Below are 19,616 nucleotides of genomic sequence, written 5' to 3'. Positions count from 1 at the left end.
AGACATTCCAATTTAGCTGCAAATTGTTCCCTCCCTTGTGTGTTTAGGATCCAGTACCTTATCAGGCAGGCTCTGTATGCTCCCTTGTGGTTATAAATAATGCCTTGATCTATTGGCTGCATAAAACTGGTGGTCAAAAAAAAAAAAAAAAAAGAAGAAGAAACACATAAACTGCAGCCATCATCACCCACTGCAGGATGAAAGCCTCCTCAACAATTCATATTGAGGGAAATGGACCATCTGCCATGCTGGTCCAGTGTGGGTTGGCAGATCGACTGTATTTAGCAGTCAGGGGCTTGATTCCCAGTCTACTAAAAGAGTGTGTGTGCACTACTGCACTCCTGCTCCTGACCTTTCTAATGGGAGGTTAAAAACAACAGGCATATATTTGTCAGCTTAAGTGTCTCAGCAGAATGTGCTGTACAACGATCTAGAATCATCAAAATGTTCCTTTTTTTCTGAAGCCAATTCTTCTGTCCCCTTTTGATAACCAAGACTGAAAAATTTTATCTTCTATTCAAGCACTTCTATTGACCACTTAATCACAGGGAAGTTGGTTAACTTATTTAAAATATCATATATCTTGGCTTGGAAAACTTACCAACCACCAGTGGGCATAGTTTTGTATTGCCATTTGAATTGCAGCATAACAAAATAGTGAGTCTTTGTTTACTTAATTTACTATCATGACAATACTCTCCTTGAACGCCAAACATTTTGTTTGGCAGCAAATTATAAAATAAACTTGTCTCATCAAGATTAAAAATATCCTTTGCCTCATTTTTCAAGACTGGACCATACAGAACACAACCAGTCTGTAGCCTTTTCCTTGTCAACTAATCCAGACTCACCACAAACATTTTGCAAAACCAAGTTATTCCTATCTTTAAATCTTTGGAGCCAGCCCCTGCTGCATTTAAAGTTGCTAATTCCATGTTGCTGAGCCAGATAATTTGGATTTTGTTGCAAAATCAAATCTGATATTGGCAAATGAGATGCACGTGTTTGTTGGTACCACTTGAAACTTTTTGTTTCAAGCTCCTCGTGTTTTGAACCAGGAATTCGTTTTCTGTTTGTTTGTTTTTTTTTTTTTTTTTTAATCGCTCCAGTGTCACACAGTTCTTCTTCAAGTTTTTTTTTTTTTTGGTTTTTCAGTATTGTAGATGAAGTAGGTAAAGGGATGTTGTATTCCCTTGTAATGTCCACTTTGCTAAGTTCAATCCTGTCAACCTCTTGTATAATTAGCTCTAGAGACTAAACATGGGTGGAACCCGTGTTTAGTCTCTAGAGCTAAGTTCCAGTCAACCATTGCCCATCTCTTCCATCATGCAGTATGATTGATGACTTTTGAGGTTATGAGGTTCTCAGAAATGATTTTCCTTCTTTCATCTGCACCTCCAATGTTCAAGTTCCTCTCTGTGCAAATGATATTAAGATCTTTCTGGCAATACACTTCTGAAGAATTTATTGAGAGTGCATTGAAGCTGTTGAGAATTACCAATTCTCAACAGCTTCAATGCACCCTCAATAAATTCTCTCTGTTACTTCTCGAAGTGCAAAGTAATCTCTTTCTCATCCTGCTCAACTAATAAATACAGAGTACACTATTAACTCTGTGAGCATCGAAAGGTGTGACCAAGTTAATGTCTTAGGGATTCTCTTTTCCAGCAGTGCTAAATTTGATGCCCATGTCCTTAAAATCACTAGCAAAGCATTTAAAACACTGGGATTTATTAAACAGAACACCTACAAGTTCAAAAACTACAGATATGCTGTTATCCTTTATAAAACTATTGTTCTGCTAATCCTTGAATTCCATTCACCCATCTGGGAATCCTTACACAAAGACTTTAATTAACAAATTTGAAGCAGTCCAAAAAAATTTTGTCCATTACTTTACGTTCCGTAATCCTCTATTTTATCACTCAGTATACTATGAATCCCTGTGTGACTACTTTCGTCTGAGACCTCTTTGCACTAGAAGAGTTATTGCTGACATCACCCTTCTAGCCAAAGTAATCACTGGAACTTATGAAGCACCTGATATCCTTAGCAAAATCAACTTCAGTGCTCCTTGTAGACAAGTCAGGCTCCTTACTCACCTTACACTGTTTTGCCTTGACTCTGTGACCACTGACTTTATGACGTTCAGTCCACTAAACTGAATCAGCAAATGACTCTCTCTCATTGACTTTTTTGACAACTTCCAGGGCGCCTCCGTAGCCAGGTGGGAAGGAGCAGCAGTGCGTAGCACACGCTTCTTGATTAGATCGGGGTTCGAGCCCGTCACCACCAAATATGGAGGATGTGGAAAGGTCAGGGAATGACCACCGCATATCCCGGAGCAATATGGCCTTAGTTGCTAATGCTCCTAAAATCCAAATAACAAACAAACAGACAACTTCCAATCACTGATGAACTCCATCCACAAGTTTGCCTTTTCTCTTGAACTGCAAAGTGACTAACTCTCATTTAATGATTGTTGTTTATTATTATTATTTGTTTTACCATTTTCTATTCTTTAATTAATTTATTTATTATTTGTTTTACCAGCAACTTAACTTAATGCATACCTCTTTTGTTCATATGAATTTAATGTTTGAATCTATTTCAATGTTTATCTTATTGATGGATTCCTTATTATTGTTATCGACTCTGTTCATTATTCTGCTCTCAGATACACTGTTAATGGTTGCCTGTTATGTATCTTGTTATTAATAAAATTTAAAAAAATAAAAATAAAAATATTTCTTGTTTGGTAGGTTTAATATTGCCCTCATTTTCATCCAACTCATCATCGATATTGTCACTAATTCTTTAAATACGCTCCAAAATGTTGGAGTCACTCGGATATTCAGCTACTATGACATCATTATCAACTCCTAAAAATTGGTCAAGGACAATTTCTCCACTGATCAAACCTCGCTTTGAACTCGTCCCAAGATTGCTCGATGTCTTGTAGTAGTTCATCCCTCTCACTGTTAATTGGCGTTTCAGCAAAACCTGCTTTGCGAAACAATTCTTGATTGTTGTTTCTGTCACATCTTTGGTTTCTATTCTCAGTATAATTTTTTTCAGTGTGCACCTTCGGTAGTCCATTTTCAAATCCTTGGCCCATTGGCTGCAGTTTAGACGAGGTTTTAGAGGGAAGAAAACAAGCTTCACACTTGTAAGTTTTGAAATTACCAAGTGAAGGTGGGCAGGGCAGTTGGCCACAATCAATGCGATTTTTTTGTTTCTTCATCTTTCTATTGAAATTTCAAATCCACTGCTCAAGAATTTCTCATGTCATCCAAGATTTTTTGCTGTAGTTGTAGTCCAACTCTAACAACTGTATACCTCTGAAACATCAGGGTTTTTTACTTTTGCCTATTAACAAAAGATTTGGGTTTTATTACCAGCCACATTCGCACCAACCAAGAATGTAATTCTCTTCTTACTATTTTTAACACCTATACATTTATAACCTTTAAAAGTCACTGTCTTGTTCGGCAAACATTTAAAAAATAGACATTTCATCAACGGTGAATATGTCTTTGGGCTTATATTCCTCTTTTTTTTTCTTCAAAACTGTTTCTTTCCAATGGGCGTAGTTTTCTTTGATTGCAACTCTAATTTCATGAGAAATAACTTTTTTGAGTAAGCCATGGCACTCTGAATTTGTCCAGCCAACCAGAACTGGCTTGGAATATTTTATGCCCAAGAAAAGATGCTTGCTCCCTAGCCTTTTCTTTTATTAATGGTCATGATATCAGCACGTTTTGGTCTCGAATCAACTTCATATACATCTTCAAAAGGCGGTGCCTCCATAGCCAGGTGGGCAGGAGCGGCAGTGCATAGCACACGCTTCTTGATTAGACTGGGGTTCGAGCCCATGACCACCAAATACGGAGGATGCGGAAAGGTCAGGGAATGACCACCGCATATCCCCGGAGCAATATGGCCTTAGTTGCTAATGCTCATAAAAACCAAACAAAAACAACATCTTCAAAAGGCATAATTTTGTATGCTTCCGACTGGGTCCTATTTCCTCAAACAGTTTGAAAATTAATTTAAACAGTTTTTCAGAATGGTTAATACACTACTGGCAGAAATAAAGCAATTTTTAATGCAATTCTTTTTTTTTTTTTAATGCCCCAATCTACGCTATTAAGCACTTACACTTTTTCACACTACACTCACGGATTTTCCCCTTAGACATTGTAACTTGCACAGCATCTAAAACAAAACTGATTTAGGGACCACTTGTACTTGCCATGTAAAGAGACGTGAAATTTAGTGAAAGTGTGGATGACTCATTTCTTCGAAACAACAGATGAATTTCCAGGATAAAGGAAAATAACTCTCCTAATTCTCTAATAGGATGCTTATGGTAGAAAACAGGTTGACCAGAGCCAATGTCCACGTTGGAATGTACCTTAACCATTGCCAAATGGCTGTGGACACATAGATAGCAGTTGACCAGTGCAACTTCTCAGTACAGTAGTAGGTTTTACTTTTTCTTTCTAGCCTTGCTGCCCCCACACTGCTGGGCAAAGGCTTCTCCCGAAACCTTCCATCTTTTTCTATCGTGCACCGTGGTTAGCCAGTTTCTTCCTGCACGGTTTTAAAGGTACCATTAAATTGTAGAATGTTTTAGCTCTTAATTCATGCTTTCTACAGCATCAGCTGGTTCGTTTTTTTTTTTTTTTTTTTTTGCCTAAAGGCCAGAGGTGCAACAATGCGTACCCAAGTCTCTCGAAATCAGTTCATTATATATTGATGTCAAACAGCACTGGGGATAATCAGTTCGTTATATGGAACTTTTCTTCTTCATGCAGAAACTATTTTCAATGTAATGACCAAAGAGAAATCAAAAAAGTTCACTATGTAGAAAAATTTGCTATATGGAAGTTTGTTAAGGAGAGGTCTGACTGTATTAAGATTTGCATTATTTAAAAAGTATTACATAGAGCAAATTTTAGTATTTTGCCACATCTTCCAGTGTACAATGTAACTTTACAAAAGTCTGAACATGAGCGATTACATCTTTCATTATGTAATCAAGGAGAGTCAGAATTACCATTTTTGTGTGCAGAGTTTCTGGGCCCATATTTTTTTTGCAACTGGCACAGGAAAGTTGCTTCCCCTATATAGATTTTTTTTTTTTTTTTGCTCCATACCCTTACAAGAAAAACTGATGCAAAACCGAAAAGTAATGTATTTGTCAATTGAAATTTTTTTTTGTTTGTTTGTCTCTTCATCAGTCTTCACCTTTCTATCAGGATGCATAACCATATAAGCTATTTCACTGTGTACAAAAATTTTCAAGAAATATGTGGCCTTCTAATTTTGATCAAAGTTGTGCAACATGAGAAAGTCAGTTTTTATTCTTTTTATTTATATTAATGTTTCTTTATGTTTATTTTATTAATTTTTTTCCAGCACTTGAGTTTAAGTAACTTGCTCACCTCTGTTTGACACATTATGCTAATCTCTTGTACAGCCCCTGAGCATCAAGTTTACATTTGCTGTGTTTTATCCATAATATGATTTAGACCTTTTAGTTTTCAAGCCAATTCATATTTTAACATTACTCTTTCCTTTTTCTTGTAGGCTTTTTCTGTGCAATAAATCAGCAACCCACCATTTTCATACCTATTTTAAAATGTCATACTTATTTGTTTAATTTATGCTACATTCTTCTTATGCTGGTGTGTGTGTGTGTGTGTGTGTGTGTGTGTGTGTGTGTGTGTGTGTGTGTGTGTGTGTGTGTGTGTGTGTGTGTGTGTGTGTGTGTGTGTGTGTGTGTGTGTGTGTGTGTCAATTTTCTGTTATACACGCATATAACAAATGTACTAAATACTGCCTAATTAATAAGCACAGTTATACAGTAAGTCCCCGACTTATTATTATTTTTTTTATTTTAGTATTTTAAAATTTAAAACAGTAAAAAAAAATAAGCAATCAATAACGGCGAACACGGCATGCACAAATTGCACAAGTGAGATGCAGAGTAACAAGTTTACGAAGCTTAAAAAACAGGGCGAAAAGAAGATTCTGAAATTTTATATTTTTTATATGACTGAAGATTTCGGTGAAGGGACACACATTTCATCATAATAGCACAAAAACCCACAGAATTCCAGCTATCAATATTATCAATAAGATCGAGTTTACTACTTGTTTATAATAGATTGCTCTAACAGAAAAGCCGAATAAACCGAAAACTGCAAATTGTTTATATTATTTTATAGTAGTGATCTCCAGAAATGTGCTTTAGTAAAATGTGAGTTCACATGAGGCGATAATAGTGTTTCCTCCTTAACCCTGAAGTTCTTTACAGAAAATTTCATTTTGACAGTTACCATGGTGCCGACTAATAATAAATGACAGAGGTACTAATAAATCTACCAAGAAAAGAAAAGCGATCGATTTGCATCAGAAAATTAAAATAATAAGAAAATGGTCAAACATTAACAAGTATCACACAGAATTAAGATTTTTCAGTGTCAACAGTGAACACAATAATAAAGGACAAAAACAGAATATGGGATGGTGAAGGGATCAGCACCAATGAAGTCAACTAATAATAGCCAAGGCCACGAAATATATATCAGTTTTTACAGTACAATAACACGTGTTCTTTCTTCCTTTTGTGTTTTCTTTTCTTATGTGCCACTCCGGCTACTTCACCACTGTCCCCAGATAGTTTTTAATTGAACTAGTTACAAATATATAACTAATATATAAAAATATAATACAATTAATTGAAAAATATGTAACTATTTCTTCATTCTTCTGAGTATATTATGTGGTTTTTATAATTTTGGCATATCAGGGATATAGTAGCAATATTTCATTAGTCATTCCCGAGTTATATAAAACTTGACTTACGCAAGAAATCCTGGAATGTATCTCTTACATATGTCGGGGACTTACTGTATTATATTGTACCTTACCATAATACAGGCATAAATCCATACCAGCTGGATTTGTGCCTGTTTTTGCTAACTGATGTTGTAGGTCTGTTTGGTGCATTAGAAGCTAATATATGCCCATGTACATATTAAATTACCATCTGATAACTTTAATAATACCATTCATCCTGTGTGGCTATTTGTCTGTTACTTAATCTGGTTTGGAACAGACCAATGTCCAATCAAAATGAATAACTTGTGTATACCCATTTTTACTGATAACACTTGTGAAATCTCTGCTTTCCGAAATCATCGTTAAATTCCCTTTATTTTTTGTGAAACAGCTCTTTGTCTTACAATCAGTAAGTGAAGACACAGAAAGGAAACTCACCTTTCTTATTTTTTCTCTTATACTCACTTTTACTAATCTAACATACACAGCCGCTTGGTCACTAAGAGGCACTGCTCTTGCCTCCACGTGGCGGGGCTGGTAACCTGGGAGAGGAAAGTAACACTCCCAGGACCAAAAGAGCAAACATGAGTAGTAAAATAACTACCAGTACTATAGGGCTTCAAGAGAAAGCTCTACCAAGTAGTGAAACAGAAAACACCAAATCAAAGAGACAGAAGACAGATATGGACCCACCAAAAATACCAACATTCATTGTCATACATGCGACAGGAGATCAGACATTAGGACGTATGTCTCCATTTGTTATTCAGAAAATATTAGAGGGTCTAGTAGGATCTCCCAAGTCAGTTCGACAGCTGAGATCTGGAGACATACTAGTGGAAACAGAAAAACCCAAACACTCCCAGAAGTTACTTTCAACAACAAATTTTGGAAGAATGCCAGTAGTTGTAACATCACACAACACACTGAATTCTTCCAGAGGGGTGATCTCAGAGTGGGACCTCTTAAATGTGTCAGAGGAAGAGCTCACAGAAGAATTAAGAAGCCAAGGAGTTACAGGAGTGAAGAGAATTAATATCCGAAGGGATGGAAATATAATTCCAACAAGAACCCTTATCATAACATTTAATACTCCAAAACCTCCAGCAACAATCAAAGCAGGATATCTGAACTGCCAAGTACGACAATATATACCAAATCCACTGCTTTGTTACAAATGTCAGAAATTTGGACATTCACAAATGGCATGCAGAAACTCAGCAACCTGTGCAAAATGTGATTCTAAAGAACACGAGACTACAGTTTGCTCTGCCAACATCTTGAAATGTACAAACTGTAAAGGGGAACACCCAGCCTACTCAAAAACGTGTGAAAAATGGAAACAAGAGAAACTAATTCAGAAATATAAAACAGAACACAACAGAACGTACCAAGAAGCAAGGAGAATAATACAGCCACGGCCTACAAACAAGCCAACATATGCACAAGCAGTAATCCAGTATAAATCAGTAGAAGTTCAAACCGAAATTTCCATGATGCCAAAAGAATCATCTACTGGATTGAAGGCACAGAAACAGGAGAAAACAGTGAATACCTCAATTTCTCTTCACACAGAACAGATATCCACAAATCAGCATCACAACGAAAACCGACCTAAACTTATAAACACCAAAGAAACTGAACAGATGGAAATAGGAAAAATAAACATAACGGAAGAACCAGTATTACAAATTTTCACAGAAGAAGATATGGACATGGACCGGCCAAACTATCCTAAAAAAGATAAGACAAAGCAGAAGAATGCTCCCTTTCGGAAGCAACCCGGAAGCCCTAGAAAAACCAAATAATGGATCAGTTCATCCAGTGGAACTGTAGAGGACTACGTGCCAATTACGACGATGTCCAGTATTTAATAACACAACATATGCCAATATGCTTTTGCCTACAAGAGATATACCTTAGACAACAGGACACCCTTTCAGTGAAAAATTATAGAATGTATAGGAAAGACAGATTAAGAGAAAGGTCAACACATGGAGGAGTAGCCATAACCACATCCCAACCGAACACATACCTTTAAACAGCAATATAGAAGCGATAGCGGTAAGCATAACACTGAAATTTAGGGTAACCATCTGTTCAGTGTACCTTCCACCAAGACCAGATATACCATTTGAGGAAATAGACCAACTAATCTCCCAACTTCCATCACCTTTCTGTATAATGGGAGACATGAATGGGCATAGTCAACTGTGGGGAAACACTGATATCAACAGACGAGGACGGATAATAGAAAGAATAATTGACCATCATAACCTTTCTCTACTCAATAATGGCAAACATACGTATTTTCACTTTCCTAGTCGTACAACCTCAGCAGTAGATCTAACTATATGCACGCCTTCCCTTCTACCAGAATTAAAGTGGCAGGTAATAGAAAACCCATACAGCAGTGACCACTACCCAGTAATCACCATACTGACCAGAAACCCTCCTTACCATCCAAACAGACCACCCCGTTGGAATATAGAAAAAGGTAACTGGGAAAAATTTAGAGAACAGGCAATATTTAATCCACAAATCATCCAAGAAACATCGGTCGATGACGCTCTGAAGCACGTCACAGATACCTTAATACAAGCAGCCGAACAAACAATACCCACAACCTCAACCCGTTTTCCGTTGCACCCAAAATCCTGGTGGGACGAAGATTGCATGAAAACAAGAAGACAACAAAACAAAGCTTGGAATAAGTTCCGGAGATATCCTACAACAGATAATCTGATAAAATTTAAGCAAGCACGAGCACTAGCTAGGTATACACGGAAATAAGCCAGAAAAACTTCCTGGATCCAGTTTACTTCCTCTATAAATAGAACAACAAACACAAAAATAATATGGAATAAAATAGGAAAAATGAATGGGAAGTATAAAAACCAACCATCCCTAGTATTACATTGGAATGGAGAAAGCATTACCGAACCATCAGAGATAGCCAATATATTAGGTGAAACGTTTGCTAAAGTATCGTCAAAACAATCCTACACTACTGAATTTTTGACCTATAAGGAGAAAACGGAAAAAAAACAGAATTAATTTTAATATTAAAAGGATTGAACCCTACAACCAACCAATTACAATACATGAATTACGTCAAGCAGTATCACAAACAAAACCAAGTGCAGTTGGACCAGACAACATACACTATGATATGCTTAAACACCTAAAGCAGAAAGAGATAGAAAACCTCCTTCAACTGTACAACTGCATGTTTCTAGAAAACCAATATCCTGAAGCATGGCATCATGCAATAGTATTAGCTTTCCAAAAACCCAATAAAGATCAGAAGGACCCAACCAACTATCGTCCGATAGCCCTCACAAGCTGCTTAAGCAAAGTACTAGAGAAGATCATCAACAAAAGATTAGTCTGGTTTTTTGAGACAACTAAGTGGTTCACCAATATGCAGTGTGGGTTTAGACACAATCGATCCACATTAGATCACCTTGTATGAATAGAGGCAGATATAAGAGATGCATTTATAACCTCAAAGCATATGGTTACTGTATTTTTTGACATAGAAAAGGCCTATGACACAGCATGGAGACACGGTATATTACAAGATATTCACGATGCAGGACTCAGAGGACATTTACCACTATTCATTCAAAATTTCATGAAAAATAGAACATTTCAAGTTAGAGTATACAAAATACCATGTCAAAATCATATAAACAAGAAGAAGGAGTTCCCCAAGGGTCTGTCCTGAGTGCCATACTATTCTCCATAAAAATAAATAGCATCACAAAACAACTACCACCCACAGTGTCATATGCACTATATGTAGATGACTTCAGTATTTCATATCAAGCACAGAACATGGGAACAATAGAAAGACAACTACAATGTGCAATTAACAACATCAGTCATTGGGCCCAGAAAAACGGGTTTAGAATATCAAAAGAAAAAACAGTCTGCGTACATTTCTGTAGAAAACGAAATTTACACCCTGAACCTGAACTAATATTACAAGGAAACACAATACCAGTTAAACAAAGTGTAAAATTTCTTGGACTTATTCTAGACAACAAGTTGACCTTTGTAGAACATATAAAAGAACTACAAATAAAATGTATGAAACAACTCAATATTCTTAAAGTCTTAACAACAACATCTTGGGGAGCAGACCGTTATACCCTACTCAACTTGTATAAAGCACTAGTAAGGTCAAAAATAGATTATGGAGCACTGGTTTATGCATCAGCAAGAAAGAGCGCCCTCAAATGGCTAGATCCGATTCACCATAGTGCAATACGAATAGCAACAGGAGCTTTCCGCACATCACCTATATACAGTCTCTATACAGAGGCTAATGAATCACCACTGTTCCTCAGGAGAGAACAGTTGTCACTGCTGTATGCTTACAGGATAAGACCCATAAGAGACCATCCGACTTGGACAACTTTATTCTCGCCAAAATGGGAAAACATATATAGGAACCGCAAAAGAGCAAACCAGCCCCTAGGCATCAGACTACAGGAGCTACTGATAACACATGATCTCAAAATAGATAACGTTGCAAACCAAGAAGGACATATAGATCCACCATGGATAAACCATACCACAGCTTATGAACTCCTCACACCAAACTGGAATAAAAATACTTTATCAGACAGCAACTTTCAACAACTGCATGCAGCACGTAGAATGCAATATCCCAATCATATACCAATATATACAGACGGATCAAAATCAGAGAACCATGTAGGAGCAGCAGCAGTATTCCCAGATGTTACATTGTCACGCCAACTCCCAAAAGAATGCAGTGTCTACACTGCAGAATTAGTAGCAGTTCAGATAGCCCTGGAGCATTTCAGAACCACCTACCACCTGAGAACAGTAATATACTGTGATTCATTAAGTGTAATCCAAGCCATACAAAACACAAGCAATATAACCCATCCAGTACTCTGGAAAATTAAACAGATACTAACAGGCTTCACAAATAAAAAACAAGAGATACTTTTCTGCTGGATACCAGGACACAAAGGGATAACAGGAAATGAAGAAGCGGATAGAATTGCAAAATCAACCACTAACCTTCAAGAACAATATTTCACAGTTCCACATAAGGACTATAAGCTAATCATTAAAAATCGCTGTCTAACCCAATGGCAAGAACACTGGCAAAAACAAACATGGAATGAATTATATGAAATAAAACCAAAAGTTGAGCACTGGAAAACGAGCATAAGGAAATCAAGGAGAGAAGAAGTTGTTCCGACCAGATTGCGGATAGGCCATACACATTTCACAAATGGTTATCTATTACGTGCAAAAGAACCCCCAACATGCCAAGTATGCAATACTATCCAACCAGTTAAACATATACTTATAGAATGCCCAACACATGAAAGTGATCGACACCGAATTTTTTCATCATTATATAAAGGAAACCAAAACATCACCCTTAAAGATCTTTTAGGTGACAAGGAACACGTGTCAGATATTTTAGATTCATGCAAATAATCAACATATACCATCTGCTGTAAATTATAGTATAATACCACAGAAACAGTTAACCTTGTACATTTGAACAAGATTTATATAAAGAGAACATTGTATAACAAATGAACTGGCGCACTGTGATCTCCGTTGTCGATTCGCCAATAAACACCAAAACAACAACAGCTTTCCGAAAATTAGAGGTTGTCAGCTGTGTGTGTGCAAGTGCGCGCACATTATATAACGTACAGCGGAAAAATAATAATAAATATTAAAATTGGTAATAAGGTCACAAATGATTGCAAATTTAGTGCTTAAAAATGTTTATAAATATTGTAATATATGTAATGGAGTACTTCTTAAATTGCCTGGAATTAATAAGCACAGTACACATTCAAGCAAACAAAAAAAATTAGTCTATGTTCAGTAAATTGTTAATTTACATAGAAAAATTGCATAATTCACAAGCCAAAACAAAAAAAGATCCCCTAAAGTCACTGTAAGCGCTGAATTTTAGTGAAACACTTGAGAAAAATCACTGGGGATTTAAAATAACGGTAAGATTTAGTTACTGTTTTTATAATAAATTACTTATTTCTTAATTTTATAACAATAATTATTTGAAATGTTGCATTAATTCTCCATAACATGCAGTGAATTTTTTTTTTTTTCCTTAAATGGATTTTTATCAGAACTGCTAAAGATAAGGATGTGAACAATTGTCAGCTATCTCCTGTTAAAAAAAGAGTGAAAGAAAGTTCGCCACCAAAGTGGGAGACAGCTTTAGGACAGAATCATAATGGTGAACATACTACAGGTGGTGGCCCAATACAGCAACCACGTACACCTCTGGTTTCGGGTACACATTGGCAAAATTCAGAAGTGAAGCTTTCTGGAAGGTATGTCATAAAGAATTAATTAATCAAGTAGTTAAAGGAATTATATTTAATTTGGTGTAAGCACAATGCAGCTTTTTAGGACCCCACATTTCCTGAACCTGCTTGAATACTATGTTAATACAGATTATATTCTTAGCATTTACTAAGAATATCATATTTATTAATGTGCCGTAAAGATAGTAAAGAAAATACGGGACGAAATCCAATTTTTAACCCTTTGAGCAGTGAGCTTTTTTCCAAATGCATGAGCTTTTGGAGATGAATATTCCAGTAATGGCTGGAAAATTCGCGGAAAAAATTAACAATTTTTAAATATTAATTTATACATATATATATTTTGACATGATTTACTCAGCATTAGAGTGAAATTATTACTGCAATAAATATCAAATCAGAATTAAAAATAAATAAATAATTAATTAATTTTTATTTTATTTTTTTGATGAAGTTATATTTTAACATCTGTTTATATATCAATTGATTCAGTTTCATCAACTTCAGAATCAGATTTTCCAAGGATGTCAGCTTTTGTAAATCCACTCTGACACAGTAACCAACAGGTACAATATTGACCTGTTCGTTAATGTTGCTAGTCATCAATTTTCAAATCTATTTCTCTGTTCACCTATTTCACCTATTTCTGTATTCACCTATAATGAATTGTGTTTTCTGGAAAATATAAACAGTTTGTACATAAACATTATGTACATACTGTATAAGACTTTGAAAAATGTATATACATTAAAATGCATATGTACTACTCAGAAATCTAGTGAAAAGAAATTTGAAAATCTTTTGTAGCTGGGCCTTGCACTTTCTTTGGACATCAGTATTAGGCATATGCCTAATACTGATGTCCAAATTGCTCTACCAAACTGGCCTGGTATTAGGCATATGCCTAATACCAGGCCAGTTTGGTAGAGCAGTCTTTTTCATGAATTTGTTCAACAATAATATGCAGTTATTCACATCATTTATAGTATAGTACAACAGAATTAAATCTTATTGTGAAATAATCTTATAAGAAAAAAACAAGTTTGAAATTTATATTTAACTTAATTAGCTCTCTTCATTTGTGTTTAGTAGTTGTGATGATATTTGAATATCGTGTCTCATTTCACGAAGTTTCATTAATAAATGAGAGTGCACAGTTGTGGCACTTTTGTGATACTATGTTGTATATATAAATATTTTTTTTATGAAAACCCCAAAGACGAGAGGTATTAGAACCTATAGTACTTCGGACCGTGCATGGGTTGAAGGTTGAGAAGAAGAAAGAAAATACTTGTTGACATTAGACTTGACCTTCTGTAGATTGTTATTTTCAAGAAATATATATGTATTTATATATCTAGAAGCCTGAGAGAGGTTTTGAAGGCACTGCCCCAGATGTCAGAACAACATTCCATGGTAGAGTGGATTTGCAATTTGCACAGAGTGAACAGCTGTTTGGAAGAAAAGTAGCACCAAGAGTGAAAGAGAAAACCCAGTTTTTTAAATGCAGAGGAAGCAATATTTGTGGTATGCTTATGCCAAGAGAGATTATAAGTCAGGTAATCCCCAATAGAGATATATGATCTTTCCTAGGAATCAGGATGTCGTCAAAAATAAGCATAGGAGTAGAAGAATTCTTTTTGCGAGATACAAGACAGGGCCGACCGGGCTAGCCGGGTGGGTAAAGTGCCTGCCTAGCAACCCAAAGGTCGCAGATTCGAATCCCGCCTCGGGCATGGATCAAAATACTGCAAAAACCTTGGGAGGTGCATTATGACCACAGAAGCCGATGCGCCAACAACTACAAAAAAAAAAAAAAAAAAAAAAACTAAGACAGGACTGAGTTTTAGAAGGATTAAAATCAACTAAATTATCTTTGCCTTGCTGGAGATCAGCATTTAAGGAATTGGTAGCAGATATTCGAGAAGTTTAAGCTATTTCTTCAGGGCAAGTTTTTTTCAAACTGGAAGGTGGAATGCAATGTGTTATCATCAGCAAAACGATGGACGGGATTTCCAGTCAATCGAAGAAGCTCATTAATATACAAGAGGAAAAGAGTTGGGGAATGAACCTTGCAAAACGCCAGCATTAGTGGAGAAGTTAGAAGGAGCCACCTACCATCACCTGCAATGAGTGGTCAGAGAGAAAACTGGATACCCAATTTCAAAAAGAGATGGCAAACCATAAGATGGAAGCTTATTTAGAAGACCTTTATGCCAAACACAATCAAAATCCTTTGAAATTTCAAGAGCAACTGCGTGAATTTCACAAAACAAATTCCATTGAATTTTTCCATAGATAGGAAACATGAGCCAGAATATCACCAGTGGATCAACACTGATGGAATCCGTACTGAAGATCGTTGATCAGATGGAGAGTTTTTTAGATAGTTTAAGAGTTGGCAATTAAAGGATTTCTTCATCACTTTATAAAGAATAGAAGTAAGTGTGATGGGAGGTATTTGTCTCTCTTTTTAGGACGTTGCTCGATATGAGCAAATTTTCAAGCAGAAGAGAAAACACCTTTAGAAAAAGAAAGTGGAAAAGGGCTACCCAGAACAGGAGTAAATTCAGGAGCACAGGTTTTGGGTACAAGTGGAGAAATACCATCAGCGCATGGACCTTTCGTAGCATCAAGATTGTTCAAAATCCTTTTGACGGAAGACCACAGGAGGCATTGAATACAGTGCACTGGAGATTGTAGGGGTGGTTTACCAAGCTCATTAATAAATTAATTGGAAGAAAAGTAGGATGCTAACAGGTCAGCTTTATTTTGGCTAAGTGGCAATAGAACCATCTGGTTTTGATAGAAGTGAGAACAGAGATAGGCAAAATAGCTTTGGCAAGTGACTAGAATGCTCGACTACCATTTGGATAAGAAGCATGTTTTATACTGTTAGCCTGTTCGAGATTTAGTTTGGACTGGTGAATAACTGCTTTGCAATTGTTGCAAGCTTTTGTGTAGGCAGAAAATGAACGTGGAGATTTGGATACAAGCTAATTATGATATGCAACATTCTTCTCCTGAACAGCCTTAGCACATTTATTGGAAAACTAAGGTTTAGATAAAGAATGAGATTTTATGGTGGAGTGTGGAATAAAGGATTCCATCCCTACAAGAATAATTTCACTGACACGATCTGAGCAAACATTGACATTGGAAAATTTAAAACAGTAATCCAATCAAAGAAGAGAAGAATAGAAATCTTGCAGATCATCCCATTTTGCATTCTTGTAATGCCGTACAACACAAGGTTGGGAATGGCCACAAGAGAAAGGCTCCATTGCAGAAGAGACCATCACCAAGTTGAGGTGATGTCTAGAGGAAAACTTATCTTGACCCTGTACTTAGGAGGGTTGTTTGTGAGAAAATGATCAAGCATGTTGGCTGCATGGTTAAGATTTTCTGGTATTCTGGTAGGTAAATGAATAGTTTGTGCAGGTCATTAGTAATTGCAAAGGCCTCAGCATCTTGACCAGCTGGGTCTGTGTGACTAGAAAATGGAAGCCAGCTGGAGTTGTGAACATTAAAATCACTAGGAAAAATTACCTCACTATTAGGAAAGTTGAACTGGAGGAAGTTAAATTTAAAAGAGAGGAAGTCAAAGGGCTCTAAGTGATTAGTGGAGTTGGGAGAACAATAGAGGCTACAGATGAATTTGACAGAATGTGCTAGAGAAATTTTAGGCCAGAGAAGATCGAAAAGAGGAGATTCCAAATTACTAAGTCTCTGACAAAACGCTCCCATTTCACCCCTCTGTTCATCCCAAATACCTGTCCAGCTCAGCCTTAAATTTATTTAGGCGATCAACTTCCACAACAAAGGATGGAAGTCTGTTCCACCAACCAACTACCCACTGGCTAAAGGCAAACTTCCACACATCTATCCTACATCTGTCTTTCCTCAATTTGAATTTATGCCCTCTCAGGTGATTATTCTGAGCAAGAAGAAGAATCCCATCAGCATTGAGCATGCTCAAACCATTCAAGGCTTTATACACCTCAATCAGAAGTTAAATTTAAAAGAGAGGAAGTCAAAGGGCTCTAAGTGATTAGTGGAGTTTGGAGAACAGTAGAGGCTACAGATGAATTTGACTTAATGTGGTAGAGAAGTTTTAGGCCAGAGAAGATCGGAAAGAGGAGATTCCAAATTACTAAGTCTCTGACAAGAAATATCAGAAAAGATATACACCTTTGAATGGAAGTACCACCTTTTAAGCCAGCAAATTGGAGAACTGAGATGAACAGCAGTTGAATTAACCGATAACTGGGATGCTGTCAGAAAAAGTACGTGGGGTTAGGCCGACTAAGTGGAAATGGATCATTGAAATTAGAACTGAGACCACGTATATTTGGGAAATGAATGAGGAAGTTTTTGGGAGGTTTAGATCTTTTCGCAGATAAGTTTGTTCTGTTAGTTTATCAATTCATGATGTATTCATTAGTATGAAAGGGTGGGGAAGACATGCTCTATGAAGTAATGAAATATTTGGATATGGCGTACACATGGCAAGAATATCTTAACATGGCCTCGAAAGTACCCTCCACATGCACACTAATCAGACTCCCTTCACTCACCATCTGGCGGAGTATAGGCAGAGAGAGAGAGAGAGAGATTATATCACTTTCGGTAATAATAATTAAAAAAACCTGTATTCTAATAAGAAAATAGTAATTATATGGTATTTTCACATTGTGGGGTTAAAATGTGAGCCGTCATATTGCTGTCTTATAAATTCTGAATTTTGGGATTCCATCTTTGCTGAAGTAGCTAATGCTAAAATGATTGCATGTTATGCCTTCTAATTTATTTACACAAGGCGCATTCCAAGACTGAATTTTTTAAATATATAAAAACACTGAATAAAATGAAAGTCACTGTCTAAATTATATATATATTTTTTTTGTATTTTTTTAGCAAAGAATGTGTAAAATATTTAGACATTAATCAGTAAGTGGCATTTTTCTTGCACATATGCAAAGTTTTATGTTTGTGTGTTGTTGATAAATAATTTTGTATTGTTGGAGATGTACATGAAATCACTGAGAACAAAACAAAATGGGGGGGGAAGAATCTTATATCAACTGATGAACTTGTTTCCCTTTATTAGAAACATTATTTAAGCTGATCATGAAATAAGGACTGAAGACATAGGCTCTAAATTGGAATATCATGTGGTGATTGTGAAGCTGCCACCATCTGATATTTTAAATGTGAAAATATTATGCAACTTCTTTGTGTTCAAATTTTAAAGAAGAAATAAAATTGAAACAAGAGTTGAAAAGAACTGGCTTAAATTTGTGACCATAGTCCAGATAGAATCTTACATTTTCAGTTTTCCTCTATCACGTCTAATTTTTATGATGAGACTGATTATACTACTACTTATGAACCTATTCCTAATCTATAACCCTTATAACCTATATGATATAATAATTATTGTTCATTTATTATTGTTGTTTATACATTCATATTTATGTAATTGTTTGATTATAACTTGTTTTGGGTAAGATCTGGTGAGTTACTGAAATACATTCATTGCATGCCCTGGAAGTGTAAAAACCACTCCAGCAAATTCTGCTATGTGTGTTGCTATTTCCTGACCAAATACAACAATGTATGATCACGGCAGATATTTGGAAAATTTACCAGTTATACTTTAACTGTCCTCTAGATGACCAGAATAAGGCATAGGCACCACATTATTTCTACTGCTTGTTCAAATAGATTGTGACTGGTTATAAACAAAAGCAAAAAGTCAATGGTGATTGTTACTTTTGTAATGTGAATGTAATTGGATTCTTAATGCAGTAAAGTTGTGATTGGCAGAGACCTGGTACACAACTGACGCAGAGACATCAGATCTGGAGCTGTTTATCCAAGACAAGTTGAATGGCCTTATTAGAAATCTAGCCCACCCCAGAGATAAAGGTGAACTTATCACTTCAAGAAGAAGCAAAAGCACTTGGTTAAGAAAAATGTTGAAGTGCTTCGCTATCAAAAAAGAAACCAAGTTTTGGCAAAATTCTGTACAGTACATGGTCTGTACTGCTATTACCATGGTGTCGGTGGATTTTTTAGGGAATTATCACAAGTATGCATTGTATGTGAATGATGACTCTGACTGTTCACAGCAAAGTTTAAAAACTGTCTTCTTGTATAGCAGGAACTTAAAGCCCTCCATCCCATTGCACACTGTGTTTAAGTACTATAACATGAAGACACAACCCAAAGCAGTTCAATACAGCACTCATCAGTGGAATATTTGTGGCGACCTCAAAATTGTTGATACATTAATGGGCATGCAAGTAGGGTTCACAAAATATTGTTCTTTCTTATTTCTTTGGGATAGCCATTCTACTACAGACCATTACATCAGATGTGACTGGCCTTAAAGAAACACAT

General features: G+C 36.1%; 1 protein-coding gene across 4 annotated transcripts in view; it reads left to right on the top strand.

The window, feature by feature from the left end:
• Window positions 1-19,616, top strand: part of LOC150077290 (uncharacterized) — a 427,304-nt gene that overhangs the window by 323,214 nt on the left and 84,474 nt on the right. For all 4 annotated transcript variants that reach the window (XM_090386488.1, XM_090386489.1, XM_090386485.1 and 1 more), the window contains one exon: window positions 13,011-13,217. In XM_090386488.1, coding sequence (XP_090242614.1) covers window positions 13,011-13,217 — 207 coding nt within the window. The remainder of the gene's footprint in view (window positions 1-13,010; window positions 13,218-19,616) is intronic.

The sequence above is a fragment of the Mastigoproctus giganteus genome, chromosome 12, assembly GCF_048544385.1.
Source record: "Mastigoproctus giganteus isolate SK-2022 chromosome 12, ASM4854438v1, whole genome shotgun sequence".
Classification (NCBI taxonomy): Eukaryota; Metazoa; Arthropoda; class Arachnida; order Uropygi; family Thelyphonidae; genus Mastigoproctus; species Mastigoproctus giganteus.
Note: the sequence above shows the minus strand (reverse complement) of the source record. Positions and strands in the feature narration are given on the sequence as shown.